The sequence below is a fragment of the Lithobates pipiens genome, unplaced genomic scaffold (genome assembly GCF_037356315.1).
Source record: "Lithobates pipiens isolate NorthernLeopardFrog02 unplaced genomic scaffold, aLitPip1_a1.2 Scaffold_19, whole genome shotgun sequence".
NCBI classification, from domain to species: domain Eukaryota; kingdom Metazoa; phylum Chordata; class Amphibia; order Anura; family Ranidae; genus Lithobates; species Lithobates pipiens.
The window spans coordinates 18,527,367-18,553,352 of record NW_027507764.1 but is presented as its reverse complement, the minus strand read 5'-3'; the positions used below and the strand labels follow the sequence as shown (position 1 = coordinate 18,553,352).

Below are 25,986 nucleotides of genomic sequence, written 5' to 3'. Positions count from 1 at the left end.
AGGATGGATGACACAGAAAAAAATAAGACAGTGTGAAAGAAACTTTATTGTCTTTAGTAAGCACCTAGGTAAGGAAACAAATATATAAAGAAAATTTCCCCAATGAGGACACAGACAGCAGTGGTTCCAACCCTTCTACACTTCATACAAAAGTAGATGACTTTAGCTAATTTTTAAGTGGTCTATTCATAGATGATTTCCCACAAGAATCACGCAAACTTTATCCAAGATTCACATAATTGGATGTCCTCCTCTAGCTAGATAGGAGAACAGACGTATCATCATGATGGATGTGAAATTTGATGATGAACTTTAGGATTTCTTCTGTCGTGGTCCTCTGAGGTTTATCAGCAGACACGCTTCTTCTAAGCTACGGGGTCACCGTAGACCTCCACATTGCACAGGGTCAGGTATTCACTGCGCCCCGGGATCACCACGCTGACGTATTGACCCTCCATTCCATTACAGCAGAAAATTGTCGTAGGATCAGAAACTTGGGTGATCATACCGCACCTGTGGAGAACAAACAAGGATCAACAGAATGATACAGAAAATACACTTGTTTAATTGTAGGAGGTTTACTAAAGGCGCCCAAAGTGTTCATTAACCACTTAAGCCCCGGACCATGTTGCTGGCCAAAGACCAGAGCACTTTTTGTGATTCGGTGCTTAGTCATTTTAACTGACAATTGCTCATTCATACGACGTGGCTCCCAAACAAAATTGACGTCCTTTTTTTCCCACAAATAGAGCTTTATTTTGGTGGTATTTGATCACCTCTGCATTTTTTATTTTTTGCGCTATAAACAAAAAAAGAGCGAGAATTTTGAATAAAACGAATTATTTTTTACATTTTGCTATAATAATAATATTTTTTTCCCTCAGTTTAGACCGATATGTATTCTTCTACATATTTTTGGGGAAAAAAATCACTCGCAGTGAAGGGGTTAACCACTAGGTGGCAGTGTAGGGGTTAAGTGTGTTCTGGGGCGTGTTTCTAACTGTGGGGGGTGTGTGGCTATGTGTGACACGACACTGATCTCTGCTCCGATAACAGGGAGCTATGATCAGTGTGTCAGGGCTGGCTTAGCCTTTCCTTCTCTGGGCTGGCCGCTCAGCTGTCGGATAATTGCCAGCTCTCATCTCTCTCCACAGTTACCTAGCTGTTCCTGATGATGCTCGTCTGACCTGCCTACTTAAAGCTGTCCAGCTCCCTTCACCTCTGCCTTCGCCTTGGTCACATCACAAGAAACCATCTCCTGCGTACCTGGTTAAAGACGGGCTTGCTGACATCCTTTCTGGCTCCTTATCCTGCTTGCTGTTCCTTCACTTGGATCCCTGACTCTGGCCTGGCTGACTACCCGATCTGGTTATTGAACTCTGGCCTGGCTGACTATTCGATCCGGTTACTGGACTCTGGCTATGCTTTGACTATGCTTACTCTATTTACCTTATTATTTCTATTTAATAAACAAGTGTGATTTAATTGTACTTCTGTCTCGGTCTGATTCATGGTTTCTGACACAGTGAGGCCGCGTACACACACGCGGACTGTTCGCCCAACTTTGTCCGTCAAACAGTTTCGGCAAACAGTCCGCTCAAAATTAGCATGGACGGACATGGCCACACACGACGGACGAACAGTTTGCTGAAACCGTGCGCGATGACGTGAATGGCACGTACGACGGGACGAAAAATACGACGTCCTATACACTGCATTATAACTTTCGGCGTGTAAATCCTTTCTGAGCATGCGCGGAACTTTGTTTGACGAACAAGCCTACACACGAGCGGACTGTTCGCTGAAACAAGGTTTCAGCGGACAGTTTTACGGAAATTCCGAAAAACCTTGTTCGTCAAACTGTCCGCTGAAACTGTCCGCTGAAAGCCCACACACGAGCGGACTGTCCGCCAAACACTGTTCAGCGGACAAAGTTGGGCGAACAGTCCGCCCGTGTGTACGCGGCCTGACACTGTCACTAGGCAGAATGGGGAGATGATTGTTTACATTAGCATCTCCCCGTTCTTCCTCCCTGTGAGACGATTGCGGGTATCCCCGCGGCGATCATGTCTGCGGGACCCGCGATCCGACTCACGGAGGTTACAGCCGGCTCGCGCGTGTGCCACCGGCAGTGCGCACGCGATGGCACAGCTGCAAATTTAAAGGGACGCACAGGTATGCCCATTTGCCTGTCCATGCCATTCTGCTGACGTACATCAGGTGCGCCAGATGGGAAGTGGCTAACCACTTGCTTACGGGGCACCTAAACCCCCCTCCTGCCCAGACACATTTTCAGCTTTGAGTGCTGTCACTCTTTAAATGACAATTGCACGGTCATACAACACTGTACCCAAATTACATTTTTATCATGTTTTTCCCACAAATAGAGCTTTCTTTTAGTGGTATTTGATCACCTCTGTGTTTTTTATTATTTGTTAAAAAAAATATAAATATTTGTGGCAATACACATGGATCTCACATTGGGTCACCACCTGTGAAAGGCTTTGAGGTTATAATGCCTAAATCAGTAAGTTTAATATCAATGTTCCTATATAGATATCGGCTTGTGTCGGGGGTAATTCCCCTCACAGTCATCAGGGGGGAGGCTCCCCCCGGTTTGTTTGAGCTATCCTGGGGCTAAGACGTTTGGGTAAGATTCTGAAAATGTTGATATGTATTGTAAACATGTCTTCTCCAATTTTTGTTGTTGTTACTGAAGGTCACTTCATACAGTTTTTATTGATTTAATTGTGGTTTATGTATATATCCTTAGATGTATGTATTTCCTGAAGAAGCTGAGAAGTGAAACTAGTCGAAATACCTCACCTTCCCCATGAGCTATTGATTTGTTGTATTGTGAATTGTTTTTATATTCAAATAAATTGAGACAAAATCCTTTTACACAATTTCTTTTCTCAATGTGTTCATATGTTTAATGCGCTGATGTGTTTAATGTGCTGATTTAATGTTCTAATGTTTTAATAGTCCCGTGTTTGCATTCTTTCTTGATATTTCTGGTTGGAGACCAGAATTTTCAAATACCTATTCCATGTGCACAGCGAATGTCATCATTCAACATCACTGTTGCGGCTTGGAGATTTATTTTGGGAGGGAATCTCTTTATTTGTTTCTAGGATATACACTCACCGCCCACTTTATTAGGTACACCTGTTCAATTGCTTGGTAACACAAATTGCTAATCAGCCAATCACACGACAGCAAACTGAGCATCAGAATGGGGAGGAAAGAGGGTTTAAGTGACTTTGAGTTGTTGGTGCCAGGCGTGCTGGTCTGAGTATTTTAAAAACTGCTGATCTACTGGGATTATCACGCTCAACCATCTCTCGGGTTTACAGAGAATGGTCCGAAAAAGAGAAAATATCCAGTGAGCGGCATTTGTGTGGAGAAAAATGCCTTGTTTATGTCCGAGGAGAATGGGCAGACTGGTTCCAGATGATTGAAAGGAAACAGTAACTCAAATAACCACTTGTTACAACCAAGGTCAACAGAATACCATCTCAAAACATCAAACCTTGAAGCAGATGGTCTACAGCTAAGAACAGGAAACTGAGGCCGCGTACACACGGGCGGATTGTCCGTCCAACTTTTGAATGAACGGACTTGACCACACACGATGAACAGACAGTCCGCTGAAAGCTTGCGCGATGACGTATACAGCACGTACGACGGGACTAGAAAAACGACGTCCAATACACTGCAATGCAACCTTCGGCCGTGTAAATCCTTTCTGAGCATGCGCCATACTTAGTCCGTCCAACTTGCCTACACACGAGCGGACTGTCCGCTGAAACCAAGTTTGGACGGACAAAACCAAGTTTGGACGGACAAAATTACGGAAATTCCGTAAGACTTTGTTCGTCAGACTGTCCGCTCAAAAAGTCCGCTGAAGCCCACACACGAGCGGATTGTCCGCTGAAACACGGTTCAGCGGACTAAGTTGGACAGACAATCCGCCCGTGTGTACGCGGCCTGAGGCTACAATTCACACAGGATCATCAAACTTGGACAATAGAAGATTGGAAAATGTTGCCTGGTCTGGTTTTCAGCTGCCACATTCAGGTGGTGGGGTCAGAATTTGGCACATGGATCCATCCTGCCTTGTATCACCAGTTCAGGCTGGTGGTGGTGGTGTAATGGTTTGGGGGATATTTTCTTGGCACACTTTGGGCCCCTTAGTACCGATTGAGCATTGTTTAAATGCCAAGGCCTACCTGAATATTGTTGCTGACCATGTCCTTCCCTTTATGACTACAGTGTCCCCATCTTCTGAGGTCACTGTACTCCAATTGCCTCCACAGTCACCACATCTCAATCCTGAATCTATGCCAACAAGAATTAAGGCAGTTCTGAAGGAAAAAGGGGGTCCAACCCGGTACTAGCATGGTGTACCTAATAAAGTGGCTGGTGAGTGTATATATAGTGCTAGGCCCTACCACAGTGTAAGCCCCCGTACACACTGTCGGACATTCTGCCAACCAAATCCGTCGGATTTTGTCCGTCCGATTGTGTCCGAAACTGTTGCATACACACGGTCAGACAAAGTTGACGAAAAATCCGATCTTTCAGAACGTGATGACGTAATTTCGTTACGATGGGACTACGTTCAGGCTAGTAGCCAATAGCTTTGATGTAGGAATTTGATCTGAGCATGTGTGGCACTTTGTCCGATCGGAATTCTCTACACATGATCGGAGTATGTCCTATCGGACCAGTTTGTCGGAAAATATTTCCAACAAGTTGGAAAATTTGGTCCGACGGATATTCCGACGGAAACAGTCCGATGCATACCACACACAGTCGGATTATCCGACAACATGGTCCGATAGGACACATTCCGACAGATTCTCCGACCGTGTGTACAAGGGCTTAGAAGTAAATGGCACACAGGGTTCTCTTTAATGTAAATTGTGGGGGCTCCAGAATATCTGTTCTGAGCAGAGAAAATTGTGTTTCCAGTCTTCTTCGGTTTTTATAACTCTTATGCCACGTACACACGATCGCACATTCCGACAACAAATTCCATTGGATTTTTTCCGACGGATGTTGGCTCAAACTTGTCTTGCAAACACACGTTCACACAGAGTCGGTCGGAAATTCCAAACGTCAAGAACGCGGTGACGTACAACACGTACAGAGAGCCGAAAAAAATTAAATTCAATGGCCAGTGCTGCTCTTCTGCTTGATTCCGAGCATGCGTGGCACTTTGTGTGACGGAATTGTCTACACATGATCGGAATTTACGCAAACGGATTTTGTTGTCAGAAAATTTTAGATCCAGCTCTCGAATTTTGTGTGTTGGAAATTTTTTTTTTTTTTTTTTTTTTTTTTTTTAAAACACATTTTATTTTGAAAATAGTTCAAGAAATACAGACGAACAGGCATTTCCAACAACAGGTAGGATACAAAATCGGCATAGGTACAGAGTAATAAAATATTCATGGCACGGGAACATCTCGAAAAGTACAGGACCAGATCTGTGTGTAAAAAGAAGCCAGTTAGGTGCATGTCCGGAGTACAGGTGGTTTGCAAACCATCAGACGTGGCCCACCAAGTCGTATTACTCTATGAAGAATTGCCCCAAGGCTTGTAAAAGGGCCAATGAGAAGGAGGGACAAGGGGCCAATAGTAATGTAAGGTGGGTCAATCTTCGCGGGGACAAGGGGTCAGCGCGTGTTATGGGACATCGCTAGGGAGACCCCTAGAGGGGTCTACCTAGAATGGGGAAGGTGACTCGTAGTTGGAGGCGTGTGGTATTCGTGAGAGATCGCATGTGTGAACGTCTGCTATGGGGTGGTCTGGTAGCGGACTGGGATGGGGGGATGGGGCAGGGGGGAAGGAGAGAAGAGGGTGGAGGAAAGTGAGATATAGAGACAGGGAGAGAGGGAGGGGAAAAAGGGGAGGAAAGGGGAAGGGGGGGAGGGAGGAGGAAGGCAAAAAGGGGATCAAGTGAAGGGGGGGAATCCCCCTTCCCTATGACCCCCCCCCGAAGTAGAGTAATGGATTTGTAGCTTGGATTTATATCCTTCTCTCAGTATCTGTACCATAAAGCTCAATGGTAGAAAGATAGATTAGGCCCTGTAAGGCCAAGGTCATAAAACTGTGGACCTGATGTCATTAGTTGTACACTTCTGCGTAGGTTGTGGTGGTCTGAAAGTGTTTCCAACAGGCCCATTTCGTGCTAAATTTCGAGGGGGTGTCCTTGGAAATATGGATCAATTCTTCCATTTCGGCTGTTTTGTTGATTCTGGTAAACCATTCTTTAATGGAGGGGACTCTGGGCGTGTTGGAAATTTCAATGGAAACTGTCCGATGGAGCCTACACGCGGCCGGAATTTCCGACTACAAGCTCCGATCGCACATTTTCCATCGGAAAGTCAGATTGTGTGTACGGGGCATTAGATTGGGTTCTGGAGTTCAGAGACTTCAAAGAGCTGAGGAAAGGAAAAAGCCTCTAACCCTGGGTTGAGGTATTAATGAAAGCCAGCAGACTGTGTCTGGGACTGACATTGATTTAGGGTTCCACCCGGGAGACAAAATGGTCCCTGTCCAGCATCAAGGGAGTTGGATAGAGAAGCAGGGAGCTGCAAGAGAAAGAGCCGAGAGGTGCAGGGCTGCACATAAGCACAGTGGTGCTAAAAGGTGATGTGAGGGACCAGACTTAAAACCTATGCTTGAGGCCTGAGAAGTAGTTCTGTAATGGGAAGCCAGGAGGCTTGATATACATTTTATTTGTGTTTAATATGATGGTTTCCTAAGCCCTTGTACACACGGACGGAGAAACAGTCGGAATGTGTCCTATCGGACAGTTTTGTCGGATAATCCGACTGTGTGTGGTCTCCATTGGACTGTTTCCGTCGGAATATCCATCGGACCAAATTTTCCAACTTGCTGGAAATATTTTCTGACAAACTGGTCTGATCGGACATACTCCAATCATGTGTAGAGAATTTTGATCGGACAAAGTGCCACGCATGCTCATATCAAATTCCTACACCAAAGCTATTGGCTACTAGCCTGAACGTAGTCCCGTCGTAACGAAACAACGTCATCACGTTCTGAACGATTGGAATTTTCAACAACTTCGTCCAACCGTGTGTATGCAACAGTTTCGGGCAAGATCCGTCGGACAAAATCCGACGGACAGAATCCGTCGGATTTGGTTGTCGGAATCACCGACCGTGTGTACAAGGGCTTAGAATGTTTACTTTCTCTTTAAATATATTCATAGGTCAAATTCAGTCATGCAGTAATGTCTCTTATTTTGGGTTCAGGGTACTGCATAGGACCTTTGTCATTGGGCTTTTATTTGCATCAGATGTGTTTTTTATTATAATACAAGTCTATCAGAAGGCAAAACTCTCTTGAGTTCAATGCAGACCAGAAAAAGGTCACCTGTCAATGAATTCTGAATGATCTCTGAAGCCTCTCAAACTGATGCCATCGACACAAGCCCAAAGCCCATTGACACAGGTAACCGTACAGTGTCCTGTCCCCGTGGTACTCACTCCGGGTTGTTATTGTCTGGAGAATTTCCAATTCGGACCTCAGCGCACATCAACCGTTCCATAAAGTCATCTGTTCGTCCAGTGACTACAACGACATTCACTTTGTATTTCTGTTTCAGGTCTACCTTCCACCAGGGCGATGTGTCCTTATATGTGTGGGTACAGAAGCCATGATACCAGTTGGTATCTGTCACACCATCAATGGCGTGGTAAGCATGACCAACCTCAAAAACTGAACTCTCCGAGGCTTCCCCGCTTCTGGCGATATCTGTGGCTGAAGAAAGAAAAACAAAACACACTCAGTAATTATACATCGTGTACAAAGTATTTCCATTGTTCTAAAGGGGCCTTCACAAAAAAAAAGAACTGTAGACTGCAATGGTGTCAATAATTTGACTGAGACAGTGGGATAGATTTACTATAGCTGGAGAGTTCAAAATCAGCTTCCGGGTAAATTTAGGGGTATACTTATTTTAACCAAATAAAAAATATGGATCATGCAGATTAATTTTTATATTGTCGGTTTTTCCACCTTTTTCTGTAGGTACTTGAGACCCCTATGGTCTCCTTAGTCACAGAGAGGTGGCATCTGATTGCATGCTGGCATCCCATATAGCATTGGTGGACATCTTGGGCCAGGAAGAGTCTAATCAAGACCCTGGCACCCGGGTTTGGTGCGCATTTCATGTTGTGATTAGAGTAGGGACAGGTCACCCATCTGTCAGGGACAGTGATTCACATCAGGGAGAGGTTCCAGACAGGTAGGGGAAGTGCAGGAACATGCCATCCTTCCTGGAATTCTCCCCACTTGGATATGGATCAGCCAGGCCACATTCTGCCCCTCAAAACTGACGTTGTCAGCACACTGGAGACCTTACAATGCTACTCCTCGCAATTTCATCCTGTAAGTGTTGCCAGTTGCTATCACTTTTAGGTTGGCTCCGTTCCCTTGCAGGGTCCTTGGGGCCAACCTTACGAGCATGTTCCCACACAGAATTGCACCTAAACGTGCCGCTACTTCACACACAGGCAGCGGAAACTGATTGCTGGTCATGCATACACTTGCATCATATGGTGCTAAGGGCAATGAGATATCTTGTGATTTTTTTTGATCATGGATACATGATTAATGCTTATAAATATGTTACTACCAGATATTACCGTTTTAGAAATTGGCTCCATGGAAATGTGCATTTCTATGTATATGAGATTTTAGTGTCTGTAAACATGTATCTATGTATCATTAAATATTTTACTATCCACCGTTCTATTCATTTTGTTACCATGAGCTTCATATAAAGTCCCAACCTTTTTTGCTGCTTCTATGCTGCTTTTCCTGCTGCATTTTTGCTCCTTTTTTGCTCCTTTTCCTCTTTAAAATACCTGAAGGAGTTCTTTTGATGACCTACCTGCTGCCATAAGAGTGTATTCAGACCCTCCTCCTCATCTAGTGCACCAAAGTCATTTTTATGTACTTTTTTACCTTTATATTTTTCTTACCTCCAGGTGGACGGCTGCAGCACCAAGCCAGACCCAACGACCCCAGGAAAAGCAAAGCCACCAAAGTCTTCATTCTGGAGGAGAAACCAAGACACAAGGAGTCTGTTACTATAGTATGTTACACGAGAAGGTGATTCTGCATCTCTTCCTCAGTATCATCTCTTCTTTCTCTGGTACTTCGAAATACCTTTTCTTAGTATTAAAATAAATTCTCTTTCGATCAGATCTGTAATTTCATATATAGTGCCATGAAAAAGTATTCACACCCCTTGACATTTTCCACATTTTGTCATGTTACAATCAAAAACGTAAATGTATTTTGTTGGGATTTTATGTGATAGACCAACGCAAAGTGGCACATAATTGTGAAGTGGAAGGAAAACTATAAATGGATTTCCAACTTTTTTTTTAACTAAATATGTGAAAAGTGTGGGGGTACATTTGTATTTAGCCCCCTTTACTCTGATACCCCTAACTAAAATCTAGTGCAACCAATTGCCTTCAGAATCTCATAATTAGTAAATAGAGTCCACCTGTGTGTAATATAATCTCAGTATAAATACAGCTGTTCTGTGAAGCCCTCTGAGGTTTATTAGAGAACCTTAGTGAACAAACAGCATCATGAAGGCCAAGGAACACACCAGACAGGTCAGGGGTAAAGTTGTGGAGAAGTATAAAGCAGGGTTGGGTTATAAAAAAATCTCCCAAGCTTTGAACATCTCATGGAGCTCTGTTCAATCCATCATCCGAAAATGGAAAGAGTATGACACAACTGCAAAAATACCAAGACATGGCCGTCCACCTAAACTGACAGGCCGGGCAAGGAGAGCATTCATCAGAGAAGCAGCCAAAAGGTCCATGGTAGCTTTGGAGGAGCTTCAGAGATCCACAGCTCAGGTAGGAGAATCTGTCCACAGGACAACTATTAGTCGTGCTCTCCACAAATCTGCCCTTTATGGAAGAGTGACAAGTAGAAAGACATTGTTGAAAGACAGCCATAAGAAGTCCTGTTTGCAGTTTGCAAGAAGTCATGTGGGGGCCACAGCAAACACGTGGAAGAAGGTGCTCTGGTCAGATGAGGCCAAAATTAAACTATTTGGCCTAAAATCAAAATGCTGGTGGAAAACTAACACTGCACATCACCCTGAACACACCATCCCCACCATGAAACATGGTGGTGGCAGCATCATGTTGTGGGGATGCTTTTCTTTAGCAGGGACAAGGAAGCTGGTCAAAGTTGATGGGAAGATGGATGGAGACAAATACAGGACAATCTTATGCTGCGTACACACGACCGGACTTTCTGGCAGACTAGGTCTGATGGAATCAGTTTCAAATCTGTCCACAAGACTCAATTCCAATGGGAAAACCGTTCGTCTGTATGCTGGTCCGACGGACCAAATACGACGCAAGGGAAGCTATTGGCTACTGGCTATTGAACTTCCTTTTTTAGTCCCGCCTTACGTCATCACATTCAAAACTAACGGAGTTTCAAACTGACTTAGTCCGTTTGTGTGTGGCCAAGTCTGTTAGTTCGGAAGGTCCGTCGGAACTCCGGCGAAAGGCGGTCGGGAAGACCGTCGGATCTAGTTTGTCGGAAAGTCCGGTCGTGTGTATGCGGCATCAGAAGAAAACCTGTTAGATTCTGCAAAAGACTTGAGACCGGGGTGGAGGTTCACCTTCCAGCAGGACAACGACCCGAAACATACAGCCAGAGCTACAATGGAATGGTTTAGATCAAAGCATATTCATGTGTTAGAATTGCCCAGTCAAAGTTCAGACCTAAATCCAATTGAGAATCTGTGGCAAGACTTGAAAATTGCTGTTCACAGACGCTCTCCATCCAATCTGACAGAGCTTGAGATATTTTGCAAAGAAGAATAGCCAAAAACTTCCCTCTCTAGATGTGCAAAGCTGGTAAAGACATCCCCAAAACGACTTGCAGCTATAATTGCAGTGAAAGGCAGTTCTACAAAGTATTGACTCGGGGGGCGCCATACAAATGTACCCCCCCCCCCCACACACACTTTTCACATATTTATTTGTAAAAAATGTTGAAAACCATTTATCATTTTCCATCCACTTCACAATTATGTGCCACTTTGTGTTGGTCTATCACAAAAAATTTCAATAAAAGACATTGAAGTTTTTGGTTGTAACATGACAAAATGTGGAAGATTCCAAGGGGTATCAATACTTTTTCAAGGCATTGTATAAGACACATCTGAAAGCAAAGCAAATAAAAAAAAATATATACATTTTTTCTAAGTTTGTGATAAATTAGATGGAACTCAGAGGAGTCCAGCTAATCTTTGGGTCTACAGGTTCCTCCACCCCAGGTGTAACGGAAATCTGCGTTACATCAGAGGGGGGCGGGGTCAGGTGATGGGTGGCCCCACCCTCCTCATATAAGAAATGTCAGGCGCCGGGATCCCCGCAGTGTCTCCTCCGGTGGAGACAGACGATGGATGGATTCGCTGTACTGGAGGGAGAGATCACCCATCGCTGGAACAGATCAGCCATCGCTGGACCCTGAGAGATGATCGTCCGTCGCTGGATAGCAAGAGTGGTTTACCACAGCTGGAATCTTTTTTACATTTTTTTTTTAATAAAGGACTTTTTCAAAAGTGTGTTTGTCTTTTTTAACATTTTTTACACTTTCTTTGTGAAATGGTAGAGGTACTTTTGTACCCCCTTACCATTTCAAACAGGGGGGGGGGGGGGCGGGATCTGGGAGTCCCCTTGTTAAAGGGGGCTTCCAGATTCTGATAAGTCCCCCGCCCGCAGACCCCCACAACCACTGGCCAGGGTTGTGGGGATGAGGCCCTTGTCCCCATCAACATGGGGACATGGTGCTTTGAGGGGTCACAGACCCCCAAAGCATCCTCCCAATGTTGAGGGCATGTGGCCTGGTATGGTTCAGGAGGGGGGGCGCTCTCTCTTCCCCCCTCTTTTCCTGTGGCCTGCCAGGTTGCGTGGTCAGATAAAGGGTCTGGTATGTAATTTTTTGGGGGACCTCCACGCCATTTATTTTTAAAATTTGGTGTAGAGTTCCCCTTAAAATCCATACCATGGATATTTAGGGGGAACACCACGTCATTTTTTTTTTTAATTGATGTGGGGTTCTCCTTAATATCCATACCAGACCTGAAGGGCCTGGTAATTGAATTTGGGGGAACCCCACGCTTTTTTTTTTTATCAATGACCTCTCTGTATTACGAGGAGCCGACAATTCATTATAGCCACGAGTGATTTTAAATTACTTTTTTTCCTGCAGAAATGACACTTTGTGCAGGGACAGTTCTAAGCACAGGAAACATGCGCCCCTTTACAGGCATACTATAGACACCCCCCAGGTACGAAATTTAAAGGAATATTACACTTTTATTGTTTCACTTTAAGCGTCATTAAAACCACTGCTCCCAAAAAAACAGCAGTTTTTAAAACTTTTTTTTGCATTGATACATGTCCCCTGGGGCAGGACCCGGGTCCCCAAACACTTTTTAGGACAGTAACTTGCATATTAGCCTTTAAAATTCGCACTTTAGATTTCTCTCATAGACTTGTACAGGGTGTTCTGCGGCTTTTCGAATTTGCCGCCAACACCCAGAAATTATTTTTTATTAATTTTTTTTAACCAGTTCCGGACCAGCCACCGCACTTACACTGCGGCAGGTTGGCCCAGCTGGGTGAAGCGGTCATAGCTATATGTGGCATGTGCAGCCGCCTAGGGAGCAATGATTGGATTCACTTCGGAACCGATCAGTCTCCAGGCCCTGGCCTGGACCTGGTGATCGGTCCTGGCAAATTCAATCCGTCCCCAGCATATGTAAGTATAAACACAGCAGAAGAAGTGATGTCATCTCTACTCGTGGAACTCTTTTCCGTTCCAGAGAGAGGAGAGGCGACATCTCACAGTAGGTGCACCAACACTACACTGACACCAGTTCACATAGGTACACTTGTCACCCCCCAATCCCCCCCCCAGTTAACCCCTTCACCCCCTGTCACTGAGTCACTGTCAGGTCACCTTGAGGCGAGGTGACAGATGCACACCGTAGGGATCAGGAGTGCACCGCAAGGTTGTGGACCCTACGGCTGACTGCTGCGGATGGGAGACAGATCCCACTGGGGTTAGAAAGTAAGATTCCCTGGGGCGCGGAGTCTAAGGCCGCGTACACACGCGCGGACTGTTCGCCCAACCTTGTTCGTCAAACAGTTTGACAAACAGTCCGCTCAAAATTAGCATGAGCGGACTTGACCACACACGATGAACGAACAGTCCGCTGAAACCGTGCGCGATGACGTGAACGGCACGTACAACGGGACTAGAAAAACGACGTCCTATACACTGCAATGCAACCTTCGGCGTGTAAATTCTTTCTGAGCATGCGCGAGACTTAGTTTGACGAACAAGCCTACACACGAGCGGACTGTCCGCTCAAACCAAGTTTCAGCGGACAGTTTTACGGGATTTCCGAAAAACTTTGTTCGTCAGACTGTCCGCTGAAACTGTCCGCTGAGGCCCACACACGAGCGGACTGTCCGCTGAAACACTGTTCAGCGGACAAAGTTGTGCGAACAGTCCGCCCGTGTGTACGCGGCCTAAGAGCCAGCAGGTGTTCACCAGCGCCTCTAGTGGTGAGGATGGTTTTGGCTGCAACTGGCTCCAGGTTGCGACCCCCAGGGTCCCCCAGCTCACACCCACAGTAGGCAACAGGAGGATAGGGATAGTGAGGGACAAAGCCAAGGTCGGGGCCACAAGCAGACAGGAATAGTCAGGGACACCCCAAAAGGTCAGGATCACAGGCAAACAGGGATAGTCAAGGACACGCCAAAGTCGGTAACAGAACAACAGACAAGCACACGGCAGGTAACAGGAAGCTAACACACAAAGGTTGATCAGCAGGGCTGGCCTGCAGTGCACAGGTTAATATAGAGCTCTCTGATAGGAGCTAGGGTGGAGTCATGCCAGAGGATGGATTACAAAGCAGTCAGGTGAGGGTCGGCTGGTCTCTAGAGATGAACACATGGAAACAGGTAAGCAAACTATTGCAAAACCATGACAGTCACCCAGTGGAGTGTTCATATTTTTTCTTTATCGTACATCACAGGACACAGAGCACCATAATAATGACTGGGTTATATGCTACCTTTAGGTGAATGGACACTGGCAACCAATAGAAAGAAAGTTCCCCCCATGTCAACCCCTCCCATACAGGAAGTACCTCTGTTTTTTCGCCAGTGTCTTGAAGGTCATGGTCATAGCTGTTTGAAGCTCTTCAAAACTTAATGATGTCCCAGTAAAGGGCGTTATGATCAGATCCATTCGGATGGAATGAAGACTAAAATGGATGGAACCCAAGCCTCATGGGAAAGAGAGAAGATTACTTGAGGTATTGCCTGTAATGCAGCCTTAAGGCGCTGGACCCTGCATGATGGAAGCCTATGCTTTGTTCTGACCAAGGTGCTTTCCTGCAGGGTGCTATACTGGTCCCCCTCAATCCCCCAGATTGAGGGGGACCAGTCTCTGAAGGTCTTTATGACAAAGCTCACCACGATATGTGAATATTGGACTCCTGTTGTGTTCAGAATCCTGCAGCAGGAATGGTAAGTCTGCATTTGTTTGCAGTTTCTCTTTTTAAAGAAAAAAAAAAGAGAGAGAGAGAAACCCGACTGTCTGTTCTCCTGGTGGCCACTGGGAGCAGTGTGTTGTTTATTCATGCTATGTACTCTTACTCATATGGACTGCGGTTTATCCTCCAGTCACTAGAAGACACGGGTCGCTCAGTAAGGCCAATTTTTATATAGGCAGGAAATGGAAGGGTGGTCATGCCATGTGGCAACAGGTTCAGTTGACCTCTGAAGACATAGCAGCAGCCTAAAGATACTAACAAAGTGTAAGTACTTACTATGGGAGAACTATGTGTAGACAAGTCATGATTTTATGCTGCATATTTACTGCTTATCCGGGGGGACTGTACAACTGAAAGTTTAAAACACCCCTGGATGGTTAGCAGTTCACTTAAAGTGTTGACTGCTCTATAAGCAGGTGCAGCATAGTATACATGCTTGCAATCTTGTTGCTTAAATGCATGTTTAAATATATACGTTTGTGAAAACATGGGCAGGTCTAGTTGGGCCCAACTTCCGTTAAGCAGGTGCTTGCAAAACCTGCTGAAACAGCACGGTTGCTAAAAATGCATGGTTACACAAGAATGCATGATTGCACAAAGATGAATGTTTTGCATAAATATACATGGTTATACATGTTTGCCTAGAGATACATGATCATGGTTGCACAGAATGCATGGTTGCTTAAGCATGCACGGATGCACAAAGATGCATGTTTATTTGTGTTTGCAGAAATGTACAAGAATTTACATGTTTGCATGGAGATACATGTTCATGGTTGCATAGAATGCATCATCACATAGAGATGCATGGTTATTAATGCTTGCATAAAGATGCAGGTTTGGACATGTTTATATAAATGGACATTGATTTTACATAAAGATGCATGGCCGCATAAAAAATACTTGATCGCATAAAAATGTTTGATTGCATAAATATACATGTTTGCTTGAATATACATGGTTATACATGTTCACATTGCACTGCGGGTGCACTTGATATGAAAATAGGGGAAGCTCTGCTGATTTTGTCATCCAGTCATGTGCAGGCTGAAATGCTGTTTATTAGTTTCCTTGCATATCCCCCACGGATCTCTGGCGACTTTACTTCCAAGTGCACTTGCGGTAAACTTGTGGTGCAGGGTGGGTTTGCCCTTGGTGAATAACCCCTGTAGTTGCATAAGAATACTTCAGTTAGACCTGCTTGGTCACATAAAGCTGCTTGATCGTATAAAATTGCTGGATCGCATAAAAATGCCGGATCGCATATAGATGTTGGATCATATAAAAATAAATCGCACATAAAAATATATGGTTTCATAAAGATGCATGTTTATATATGTCTACATAGATACATGTTGCATAAACAAGTTTCATAAAAGCATGCTTGTTTATTGCAAGAATGCCTGTTTCCTTGGGCACGGGTTGCATGAATGCGTGTATATAGCTCACATATTCATTCACATATTCATATCTCATATTTGCCCAAATGCATATTTGCATGAACACATGCTTAAATAGAAGCATATTGCTTAAACACATGCTGGCATGTTTTCATTTGTACTGCATTAAGAGAAGAGGGCGTATTTACAAGGAGGGTGGGACTTTATATGAAGCATCGGGCAGCAAGAGAGTACTAGGATGAATATTATTAGAAAGCTAAATTGAGAACATGCATATTCCTGGTAACAATAATAAACAGTTACATACATATAATGATTAGACCATTGGGCACAGTCCATAAAAGCATATAGTAATAACAATGATATGCAATGAACAAGATACTAACAATGAAGTTAATGATAATCTTTCATGGTATAAACTCATTAAATTCCTTAATTCACCTCAAAGAAAATAGATATAGAAATAAATTCAAATGATATTGCCTGCAGAACCTATTGCCTCACTGGACCTGGGGGGATAAAATTACATAGTCGCTTGAAGAGTCTTGATAAGATTGGCAAGGACACGGCAACAGTAACAGTATCTCTACGCGTTTTGTGGCTTAAATGCCACTCGTCAGGAGCTAAAAGTTATTGTAGAGATAAGAGGAGAGATAGAAAATATATGAAAAGGCAAGGTTGGGGTGAAGTATAAAACCCCCATAGCCAGGGCTTACTCACTGAGGTTTAATCTGTTGCTGGTGTGGTGGTAGGGCCCTGCAAGCCGTCCGGAAGTGGCTCTGTGTTTATTACATTAAGCTGTTCATATGTACTTGTTTTCTCCGGGACTATTTACCTATGCACTTATTTACTTAGGACTACATGCATATGGGCCTATTTTCCGGGGTGCATGTTTGCCTAAGGGTACATACGTATGAGCGTATTGACACTGTACTGCATACATGAGTGCATGAATGGCAAGAGCACTTGTATACCTGCATGTTTTCATGCCTAGGGCTTGCATACCTAAGGGCTTGTATAAAGGTAAACCATCTTTGCTTTAGGCCTGTATCCTTTGAGGACTGTTTATTGGGATACCTGTTATCAGGCCTGGACTGGGACAAAAAATAGGCCCAGGCATTTTGGATTGAGCAGTCCATGACATGTTAACCGGTCCCTTCCCCACTCTCCACCCTGACAAATCCCCTGAGAGAGTGGAGGGGGGAACCCAGCAGAGGTGTGGGGGGGGGAGGTGAGGTGGGACCAGGAAAGAGCATGGGGGATGGAGAGCACAGGGAAGAACATTGACAACATGGGGTGGGGTGAAAGTACAGGGAGAAAGAGAACTGCACAAGGGGCAGTGGAGAGCATGGGGGGAGGTGGAGAGGACAGGGGGCAACAGAGAGCATGGGGGGAGGTGGAGAGCACAGGGAGGGCGGTGGAGAGAATGGGGGAAGGTGGAGAGTGCAGGGAGGGTGGCAGAGAGCATGGGGAAGGTGGAGAGCACAGGGAGGGTGGTGGAGAGCACAGGGAGGGCGGTGGAGAGCACAGGGAGGGCGGTGGAGAGCACAGGGAGGGTGGCGGAGAGCATGGGGGGAGGTGGAGAGTGCAGGGAGGGTGGCAGAGAGCATGGGGGAGGTGGAGAGCACAGGGGGCTGGTGGAGAGCATCGGGGGAGATGGAGAGCGCAGGGAGGCAGCAAAAAGCATGGGGGGAGGTGGAGGGCACAGGGAGGGTGGTGGAGAGCATGGGGGGAGGTGGAGAGCACAGGGAGGGTGGCGGAGAGCATGGGGGAGGTGGAGGGCACAGGGAGGGTGGTGGAGAGCACAGGGAGGGCGGTGGAGAGCACAGGGAGGGCGGTGGAGAGCACAGGGAGGGTGGCGGAGAGCATGGGGGAGGTGGAGGGCACAGGGAGGGTGGTGGAGAACACAGGGAGGGCGGTGGAGAGCATGGGGAGGTGGAGCTCACTGGGGGGGTGGCAGAGGGCATGGGAGAGGTGGAGCGCACTGGGGGGTGGCAGAGAGCATGGGGGAGGTGGAGCGCACTGTGGGGGTGGCAGAGGGCATGGGGGGTGGAGTGAACTGGGGGGTGTCAGAGGGCATGGGGGAGGTGGAGCGCACTGGTGGGGTGGCAGAGAACATGGGGGAGGTGGAGCACACTGTGGGGGTGGCAGAGAGCATGGGGGAGGTGGAGTGCACTGGGGGGGTGGCAGAGGGCATGGGGGAGGTGGAGCGCACTGTGTTGGTGGCAGAGAGCATGGGGGAGGTGGAGCCGACTGGGGGGTGGCAGAGAGCATGGGGGAGGTGGAGCGCACTGGAGGGGTAGCAGAGGGCATGGAGGAGGTGGAGCACACTGGGGGGGTGGCACAGAGCATGGGGGAGGTGGAGTGCACTGGGGGGCAGAGGGCATGGGGGAGGTGGAGGGCACAGGGAGGGTGGTGGAGAACACAGGGAGGGCGGTGGAGAGCATGGGGAGGTGGAGCTCACTGGGGGGGTGGCAGAGGGCATGGGAGAGGTGGAGCGCACTGGGGGGTGGCAGAGAGCATGGGGGAGGTGGAGCGCACTGTGGGGGTGGCAGAGGGCATGGGGGGTGGAGTGAACTGGGGGGTGTCAGAGGGCATGGGGGAGGTGGAGCGCACTGGTGGGGTGGCAGAGAACATGGGGGAGGTGGAGCACACTGTGGGGGTGGCAGAGAGCATGGGGGAGGTGGAGTGCACTGGGGGGGTGGCAGAGGGCATGGGGGAGGTGGAGCGCACTGTGTTGGTGGCAGAGAGCATGGGGGAGGTGGAGCCGACTGGGGGGTGGCAGAGAGCATGGGGGAGGTGGAGCGCACTGGAGGGGTAGCAGAGGGCATGGAGGAGGTGGAGCACACTGGGGGGGTGGCACAGAGCATGGGGGAGGTGGAGTGCACTGGGGGCAGAGGGCATGGGGGAGGTGGAGCGCACTGGGGGAGTGGCAGAGGGCATGGAGGAGGTGGAGCGCACTGGGGGGAGGCAGAGAGCATGGGGGAGGTGGAGCACACTGGGGAGGTGGCACAGAGCATGGGGGAGGTGGAGTGCACTGGGGGGCAGAGGGCATGGGGGAGGTGGAGCGCACTGGGGGAGTGTCAGGGGGTATGGGGAAGGTGGAGCGCACTGGGGGGTGGCAGAGAGCATGGGGGAGCTGGAGCGCACTGAGGGGGTGGCAGAGAGCATGGGGGAGGTGGAGCGCACTGGGGGGTGGCAGAGAGCATGGGGGAGGTGGAGCGCACTGGGGGGTGGCAAAGAGCATGGGGGAGGTGGAGCTCACTGGGGGAGTGGCAGGGGGTATGGGGGAGGTGGAGCGCACTGGGGGGGTGGCAGAGAGCATGGGGGAGCTGGAGTGCACTGTGGGGGTGGCAGAGAGCATGGGGGAGGTGGAGCTCACTGGGGGGGGTGGCAGAGAGCATGGGGGAGGTGAAGTGCACTGGGGGATGGCAGAGAGCATTGGGGGGGTGGCAGAGGGCATGGGGGAGGTGGAGCGCACTGGGGGGGGGGGGTGGCAGAGAGCATGGGGGAGGTGGAGCGCACTGGGGGGGTGGCAGAGGACATGGGGGAGGTGGAGCGCACTGGGGGGTGGCAGAGAGCATGGGGGAGGTGGAGCGCCCTGGGGGTGGCAGAGTGCAAGAGGAGGCAAAGAGTATGGGTGGTGTGAGAGCCCGGGAGGGGGGGCAGCAGTAATAAGCAGGATATGAGGAGCGGTGGGGGCGGCTGCATATAGAACAATCATTCTCTCCATCTTCATCCTGCATTCTTCTGCTTCTCCTCTACCTCTCGCAGGCATTCTGATACTGCAGGAGGAAGATGGAGAGATTGTTCTATATGCAGCCGCTCCCACCGCTCCTCATATCCAGGTTATAAGGGGGTGAGCACAGAGCACGGGGCGAAACTCACGTTTTCTGTTATCTGGTGTTCTGCCAGGACTCAGCAGCAGGTGTCTGCTCTGGCTCCTCACCCTTCACAGTCACGCCCCCTGGCAGGCTGGCACCGATGGCCGACCTATACGGGCAGCCGCGGAGAAGCCGAAGGCTTCTCATCTAGCTCCACCCCCTCTATGTTTACATCCCCCCGGCGCCGATGGGATGAGTTTACCTGGCAGCTCCGCAGCCGCGGAGAGGCTGCATGAGCGGCGCAGACTCAAAGAGCCTTGTGCATGCAGCATGGCGGCCCCGGAAGCCGCGGCCCACCAGGAAATTGCCCGGTTTGCCCTATGGCTGTTATACCCGTTAAACGGTTTAAAAAAAAAAAGAGAGAGGCAGGCTGGGGAAGCAGGAGCATCGCTCTCAGGTTCAGTGATCTGGCAGGTATCCACATCCCACAATGGACAGTGGTTTTGGGTGCATCGGAACCACTATGGTGTTTGGCATTGCAGGGTGTCCTGGCGCATGAATTTTTCGGCAGACTGCGGCCACATCACCTTGTTCATGCCTGATCTCGGTTGATTGAAGCCTAAACAGGATCAAGCCTGGTTAGTATACACAGGGCCGCTGATAGAAATCATGGGGCCCCGTACAGCCTACCTGACGGGGCCCCCTTCAGCTCCACCCTGGCCCCGCCCCTGGTCCCTCCTTTAGCCCCACCCCTGACCCCACCCATTGCCCCTCCCCAGACCCCGCCTTGAAACAAAGTGTAGGTTTGTCTACAAGTGATATTTGTTTTTCTCCAGTCAGTTATAGGTTTGATTATCCAAAAGAAATACTGTTTTCAGATGAGAATATACCTCTTTAATATCTATATGTAATACAAACCATTAATGAATAAATAAAATGGTATTTTGGAGAGTATTGGCAGGGTAAGTATTGCCAGAGTATTGCCAGAGTATTGCCAGGGTATTGGCGGGGTATGTATTGCAGAGTATTGCCAGGGTATGTATTGCAGAGTATTGGCAGGGTAAGTATTGCAGAGCATTGGCAGAGTATGAGTAGATGTTGAACTTCAAGCATACACCTCACCTGTGTATTTGTTAGCTCCAGCAGGGCAGCAGAGATCACTTCCTCTCTCTTCCTGAGTGTCCACAATAGCTCGATCGCCCGGCCCCTGCACTCTGCTACTTCTTCTCACATGGAGAGAGAGAGACACAGAGACACAGGGAGACAGAGACACAGAGACACAGAGAGACACAGAGACACAGAGAGACAGAGACACAGAGACACAGAGAGACACAGAGACACAGAGAGACAGAGACACAGAGACACAGAGAGACACAGAGACACAGAGAGACAGAGAGACAGAGAGACAGAGAGACACAGAGACACAGAGACACAGAGAGACACAGAGACACAGAGAGACAGAGAGACAGAGAGACAGAGAGACAGAGAGAAATATCACTCCGCAACACTATAGGCAGGGGTGGACTGACAACTCATGGGGCCCCCGGGCAATAGGGGATCATGGGGCCCCCTTTGTCACCACGCACAAGCCACACCTATATATTGCACTGTTACATTACATGCATTGGTCACATAATTTCTCTACTGTATGTTCAAAATAAATGTTTAAAGAGTTAAGAAAATAAAGAACAAAAAACGCACATATAACCACGTACATTTTCTGTGGGGCTGCGTCTCCTGTGAGCAGAATCACGTACAGGTACGGTACTTCTACACTTGCGGGTACGTGCGCTGTCTGACCCACTGCCGCCTTGATTGGACACACCGAGAGCTAATTAGTGGGTCTGGTGGACCCAATGTCCACTGGGTCCAGACGATTGTTTCCATCAGAGGCAGAACGGTGGTCTGCCGATGTAAACAAGTTAGATTGCCATTCTGTTAGTAGGAAAACCGAGATCCTGTGTGTCTGCTAAACAGGAACACAGATATGTCTTCCCACATTTAAAAGCACCTCCCCCACACAGTTAGAAAGCACTTCCTAGGAACACATTTAACCCTTTGATCTTCCCCTGGTGTTAACCCCTTCCCTACCAGTGTCATTAGTATAGTTAACCATTACTAGTAAAAAATTCTATAAAAATATCCCATAGCATATTGGGATTTTTACCAACATGTAGAAAATACATATTGGCCTAAACTGATGGAGAAATTCGATTCTGAGGCTAGAGCCCATAGCAGCAAAGTAAAGAAAGTATATATAATATACACACACACACTGCAAAGGCTGCGGACATGGTACAGGGGTCAGAGGCTGCGGAGGGGTCTTACTAGGCTGTGATGAGAGGTGCGTGCCACTCCTGAAACCGCACAAAATGCCACTGCTGCCTTACATTTAAAAATGGTGCCGCCCGGTGCCATTATGTCACTGCGCATGCATGTTTGAAAATGACTGAGCGTGTAAGGGCTTGCCCACGCGGCGGCGGTGCATGTGCAGAGGACACTCCAGCCCCCCTCATCATACCATACAGGGTTAATGTTACTTTATGGTATGTGATGAGGCTGGAGTTTTAGAGGAAGAGAGCAGTGCAGCTGGCTGGAGCATGAAAACAGCAAACACACACACACACACACACACACACACACACACACACACACACACACACACTGCAAAAATTGACTTTATCTTAATTTCCTGGAGATGGGCTGTATTGTGGCACCACGTCCTTTGCTGTTATTGCACAAATTCATGAATACGTTAGAAATATATTGGGCCTTTTCAGGTGCTACAGAAATATTGTACATACACATATTAAAAAGAATTATTTTGTGAAAATGCATGTGATGTATGTAGTAGGTGAAAAGTCCCAGTTGATTCTTAACATATTCAAGAATTTTACTTTCACCAGACCTGTCCTGCTGATGTACAGGACAAGTTTAAAGCACATATTTATACAGTGTGGAAGGCAGAACAATTGTGACTCACAGTAGAAGAATGCAGTCTGCCATCCGTCCTGTTATCTTGTCTTGGGGGAGCTCCAGTGACTACTTTATGGGTAGCCATGATCGCTACTGTGTTGTCCTGCTTGCTCTGTTCTCCCCCCCAGGAGGGGAAGGGGGGAGGAGGCTCGGGTGCTGCCTGACACACACAAGCATGGAAGAGATCGAGTTACACCTTTATCCATTGAGTGTCTTATATGAGCAGACTAGTGACAATGTCCAGGCTCCTTGGGTGGTGCTCTCCCCCTCCCTCCCTCCCTCCCTCCCTCACTCACTCAGTCGGTTCAGCTCAGTGTCCTATGTGTGCGAGTTGTCAGTGCTGACATTTCCGATGCTTCCTTCAGCTAGCTCCTCTCCTGCTCAGGACTCAGATTTGGCGCCACAAATTCAGCTTCTCTGGAGCCAATGAGAGACAAGGGGTGTGGATTGAAGGCGGAAGCCTCCTCCCCCAATTGGAGAATAGCGAGCGATTCTCTCTCTCTCCCATTTAAACACAGCCACAGCACCAGATAAGAGACTCGGGGGACTTGTGCGGTGTGCGGAGCAGGAGGAGCGGGCGCAGAAGGTGTATTCTTCCGCGCCCGAAATACAACAAATAGTCCCTCCCCTGCAGCCTCATACAGCATAGACTAATCGCATCTAATAAAAAAAAAAATAATGAGAAATAAAAATCTATATAAAAAACCGCGCTAATCAGCACCAGGAGAGGCTTAAACCAAATCAAAATAAAAAGCTCTGTATGAATCTAAAGTACCTGCATGTAAAAACACTACATAGGCTGCTGCCCCCCGGACGGAAGGAAACCCCTTAGAAGGGTTCCTTTTAAAAGTGAAATTATAAGAATATTATCGGGTTAATTGGCGCTACCTAGAAAACAGGTCTCCATTACAAAAAGGGTCTTATGGAGAATCAATGAATGGGGAGCCAGGGTACGGTCTTTGCAAAAAGCACAGTATTCCCTCTCACCCTATTTATAATGACACTGTATACTGCCAACCCCAGAATCACATAAAGAGCTAAGGACACCAAGAAAAGCCCCAGCTCCGCCCAAAGGAAGATTTGAATCAAACACTAAATGTAATAAATCTGTGGGCTATTACATTTAGTGTTTGATTCAAATCTTCCTTTGGGCGGAGCTGGGGCTTTTCTTGGTGTCCTTAGCTCTTTATGTGATTCTGGGGTTGGCAGTATACAGTGTCATTATAAATAGGGTGAGAGGGAATACTGTGCTTTTTGCAAAGACCGTACCCTGGCTCCCCATTCATTGATTCTCCATAAGACCCTTTTTGTAATGGAGACCTGTTTTCTAGGTAGCGCCAATTAACCCGATAATATTCTTATAATTTCAATAAAAAAAAAAACCCTACCGAACGGGGGTGGGGTTGTGCGGACGATGATCGGTGGAGGAGAATCTTTTTTTTATTTTAATTTTAATTTTTTTTTACTTTGCAGTTCAGGTTGCCCGGGCCCCCCCTGCTGGTCAGGCCCGGTACAGCAGGGCCAGTTGTACTGGCCTATCAGCGGCCCTGAGTATACAGATGGGAGACAAAATTCTGTAAGCTATTCCCCACCGGGGTAAGGGAAGCATCTGAGGTTGCTGATTTTTTTTGTTTGTTTTTTTGAGAGTATCTCAGTCCAGTCAGACTTAGGGCAGTCTCTGAGGCGGTTTTGTTCCATCTTTTGCCAGCAGAAACCTGGTAGATTAAGGGCACTTTTTGGGACTGTCTGGGTCTGACATGCATAGATTTGCTCTTGGAGCAGAAGTTATGGGCTCATTCTTTTTCAGACAATTAAATGGTGGCAGTTCCAAAGTCAAGTAGGAACATGAGGTCTAGCTTAAGATCTCAACCCTTTGAACATCCTTCTTACTTACTGTTATACTGTAATGTTACTTTGTTTTATTGTTATCCATCATTTGCTTAGCAGGTACGTCATTCAGCTGCAGCACAGATTTGTTTATCTTGACAGCAACAGTGTTTGCTCCCACGATACGTAAAGACATGACTCTAGTGCTGTCGGAGGTGATTTCACCACCACAGTTAAAAAAAAAAAAGTGCATGTATGCCCATCATTAGAAGTGGGTGGATAAAGGGCATTATTCTAATGGTGGGTATACCCACCGGTCAATCTCTTTTTTTTGTTTAGTCCACAGGCTGCAAGAAAAAAAGAACATTACAATATATGCAACAAGGACCGGCGACGTACTGGTATGTTGCTGGACTTTGAGTGGTTATACCAGAATGATGCCTGCTGGTTTAGGTATCATCTTGGTATCATTCTTTTCAGCCAGCAGTCGGCTTTTATCTAAAAGCAACCCTAGCAGCTATTTAGTTTTCTCTGGCTCTCCTATCCCAAAAGGGAACCCAAGAATGCAGCCGGTGGTTCCGCCAGCTTACCATAGAGCTGATCAGAGACCAGAACGGCTCCAATCATCTCTATGGCCTAAGAACTCGGAAGCTACGAGCATTTCATGACTTTGATTTTGCCGGATATACACAGTGCCATTGGGAAAGCATTTTATCACACCGATCTTGGTGTGGTCAGATGCTTTGAGGGCAGAGGAGAGATGTAGGGTCTAATAGACCCCATTTTTTTCAAAAAAGAGTAACTGTCACTAACTATTGCTATAATAGGGGATATTTATATTCCCTGAGATAATAATAAAAATTATTAAAAAAAATGAAAGGAACAGCTTAAAAATAAAATAAAAAGGCAAAATAAATATTAAAAAAAGCACCCCTGCAATTGCACCATGCACTTGAGGCATCACCGCGAGGGTCAGATCGAGGGCAGTAATTGTAGCAGTAGACCTCCTCTGTAAATCTAAAGTGGTAACCTGTAAAGGCTTTTACAAATGTATGTAGTTTGTCGCTGATGCACGTTTGTGCGCAATTTTGAAGCATGTCGTGTTTGGTATCCATGTACTCAGCATAAGATCATCTTTTTTATTTCATCAAACATTTGGGCAATATAGTGTGTTTTAGTGCATTCAAATTTTAAAAAGTATGTTTTTTCCAAAGAAATTGCTTTTAAAAAAAATCGCTGTGCAAATACTGTGTGACAAAAAAAATGGCAACACCCACCATTTTAATCTGTAGGGCCT

The 25,986-nt window shown here is 47.1% G+C and overlaps 1 protein-coding gene across 1 annotated transcript; it reads right to left on the bottom strand.

The window, feature by feature from the left end:
* Positions 1-28: 28 nt before the first annotated feature.
* On the bottom strand, positions 29-9,099 carry LOC143997940 (pentraxin fusion protein-like). The gene is made up of 3 exons (XM_077493759.1): positions 9,027-9,099; positions 7,527-7,800; positions 29-513 (listed from the first exon to the last, which is right to left on the bottom strand). The coding sequence occupies exons 1-3, from the start codon at positions 9,097-9,099 to the stop codon at positions 366-368; spliced, it is 495 nt and encodes a 164-aa protein (XP_077349885.1). The 3' UTR covers positions 29-365.
* Positions 9,100-25,986: the final 16,887 nt, after the last annotated feature.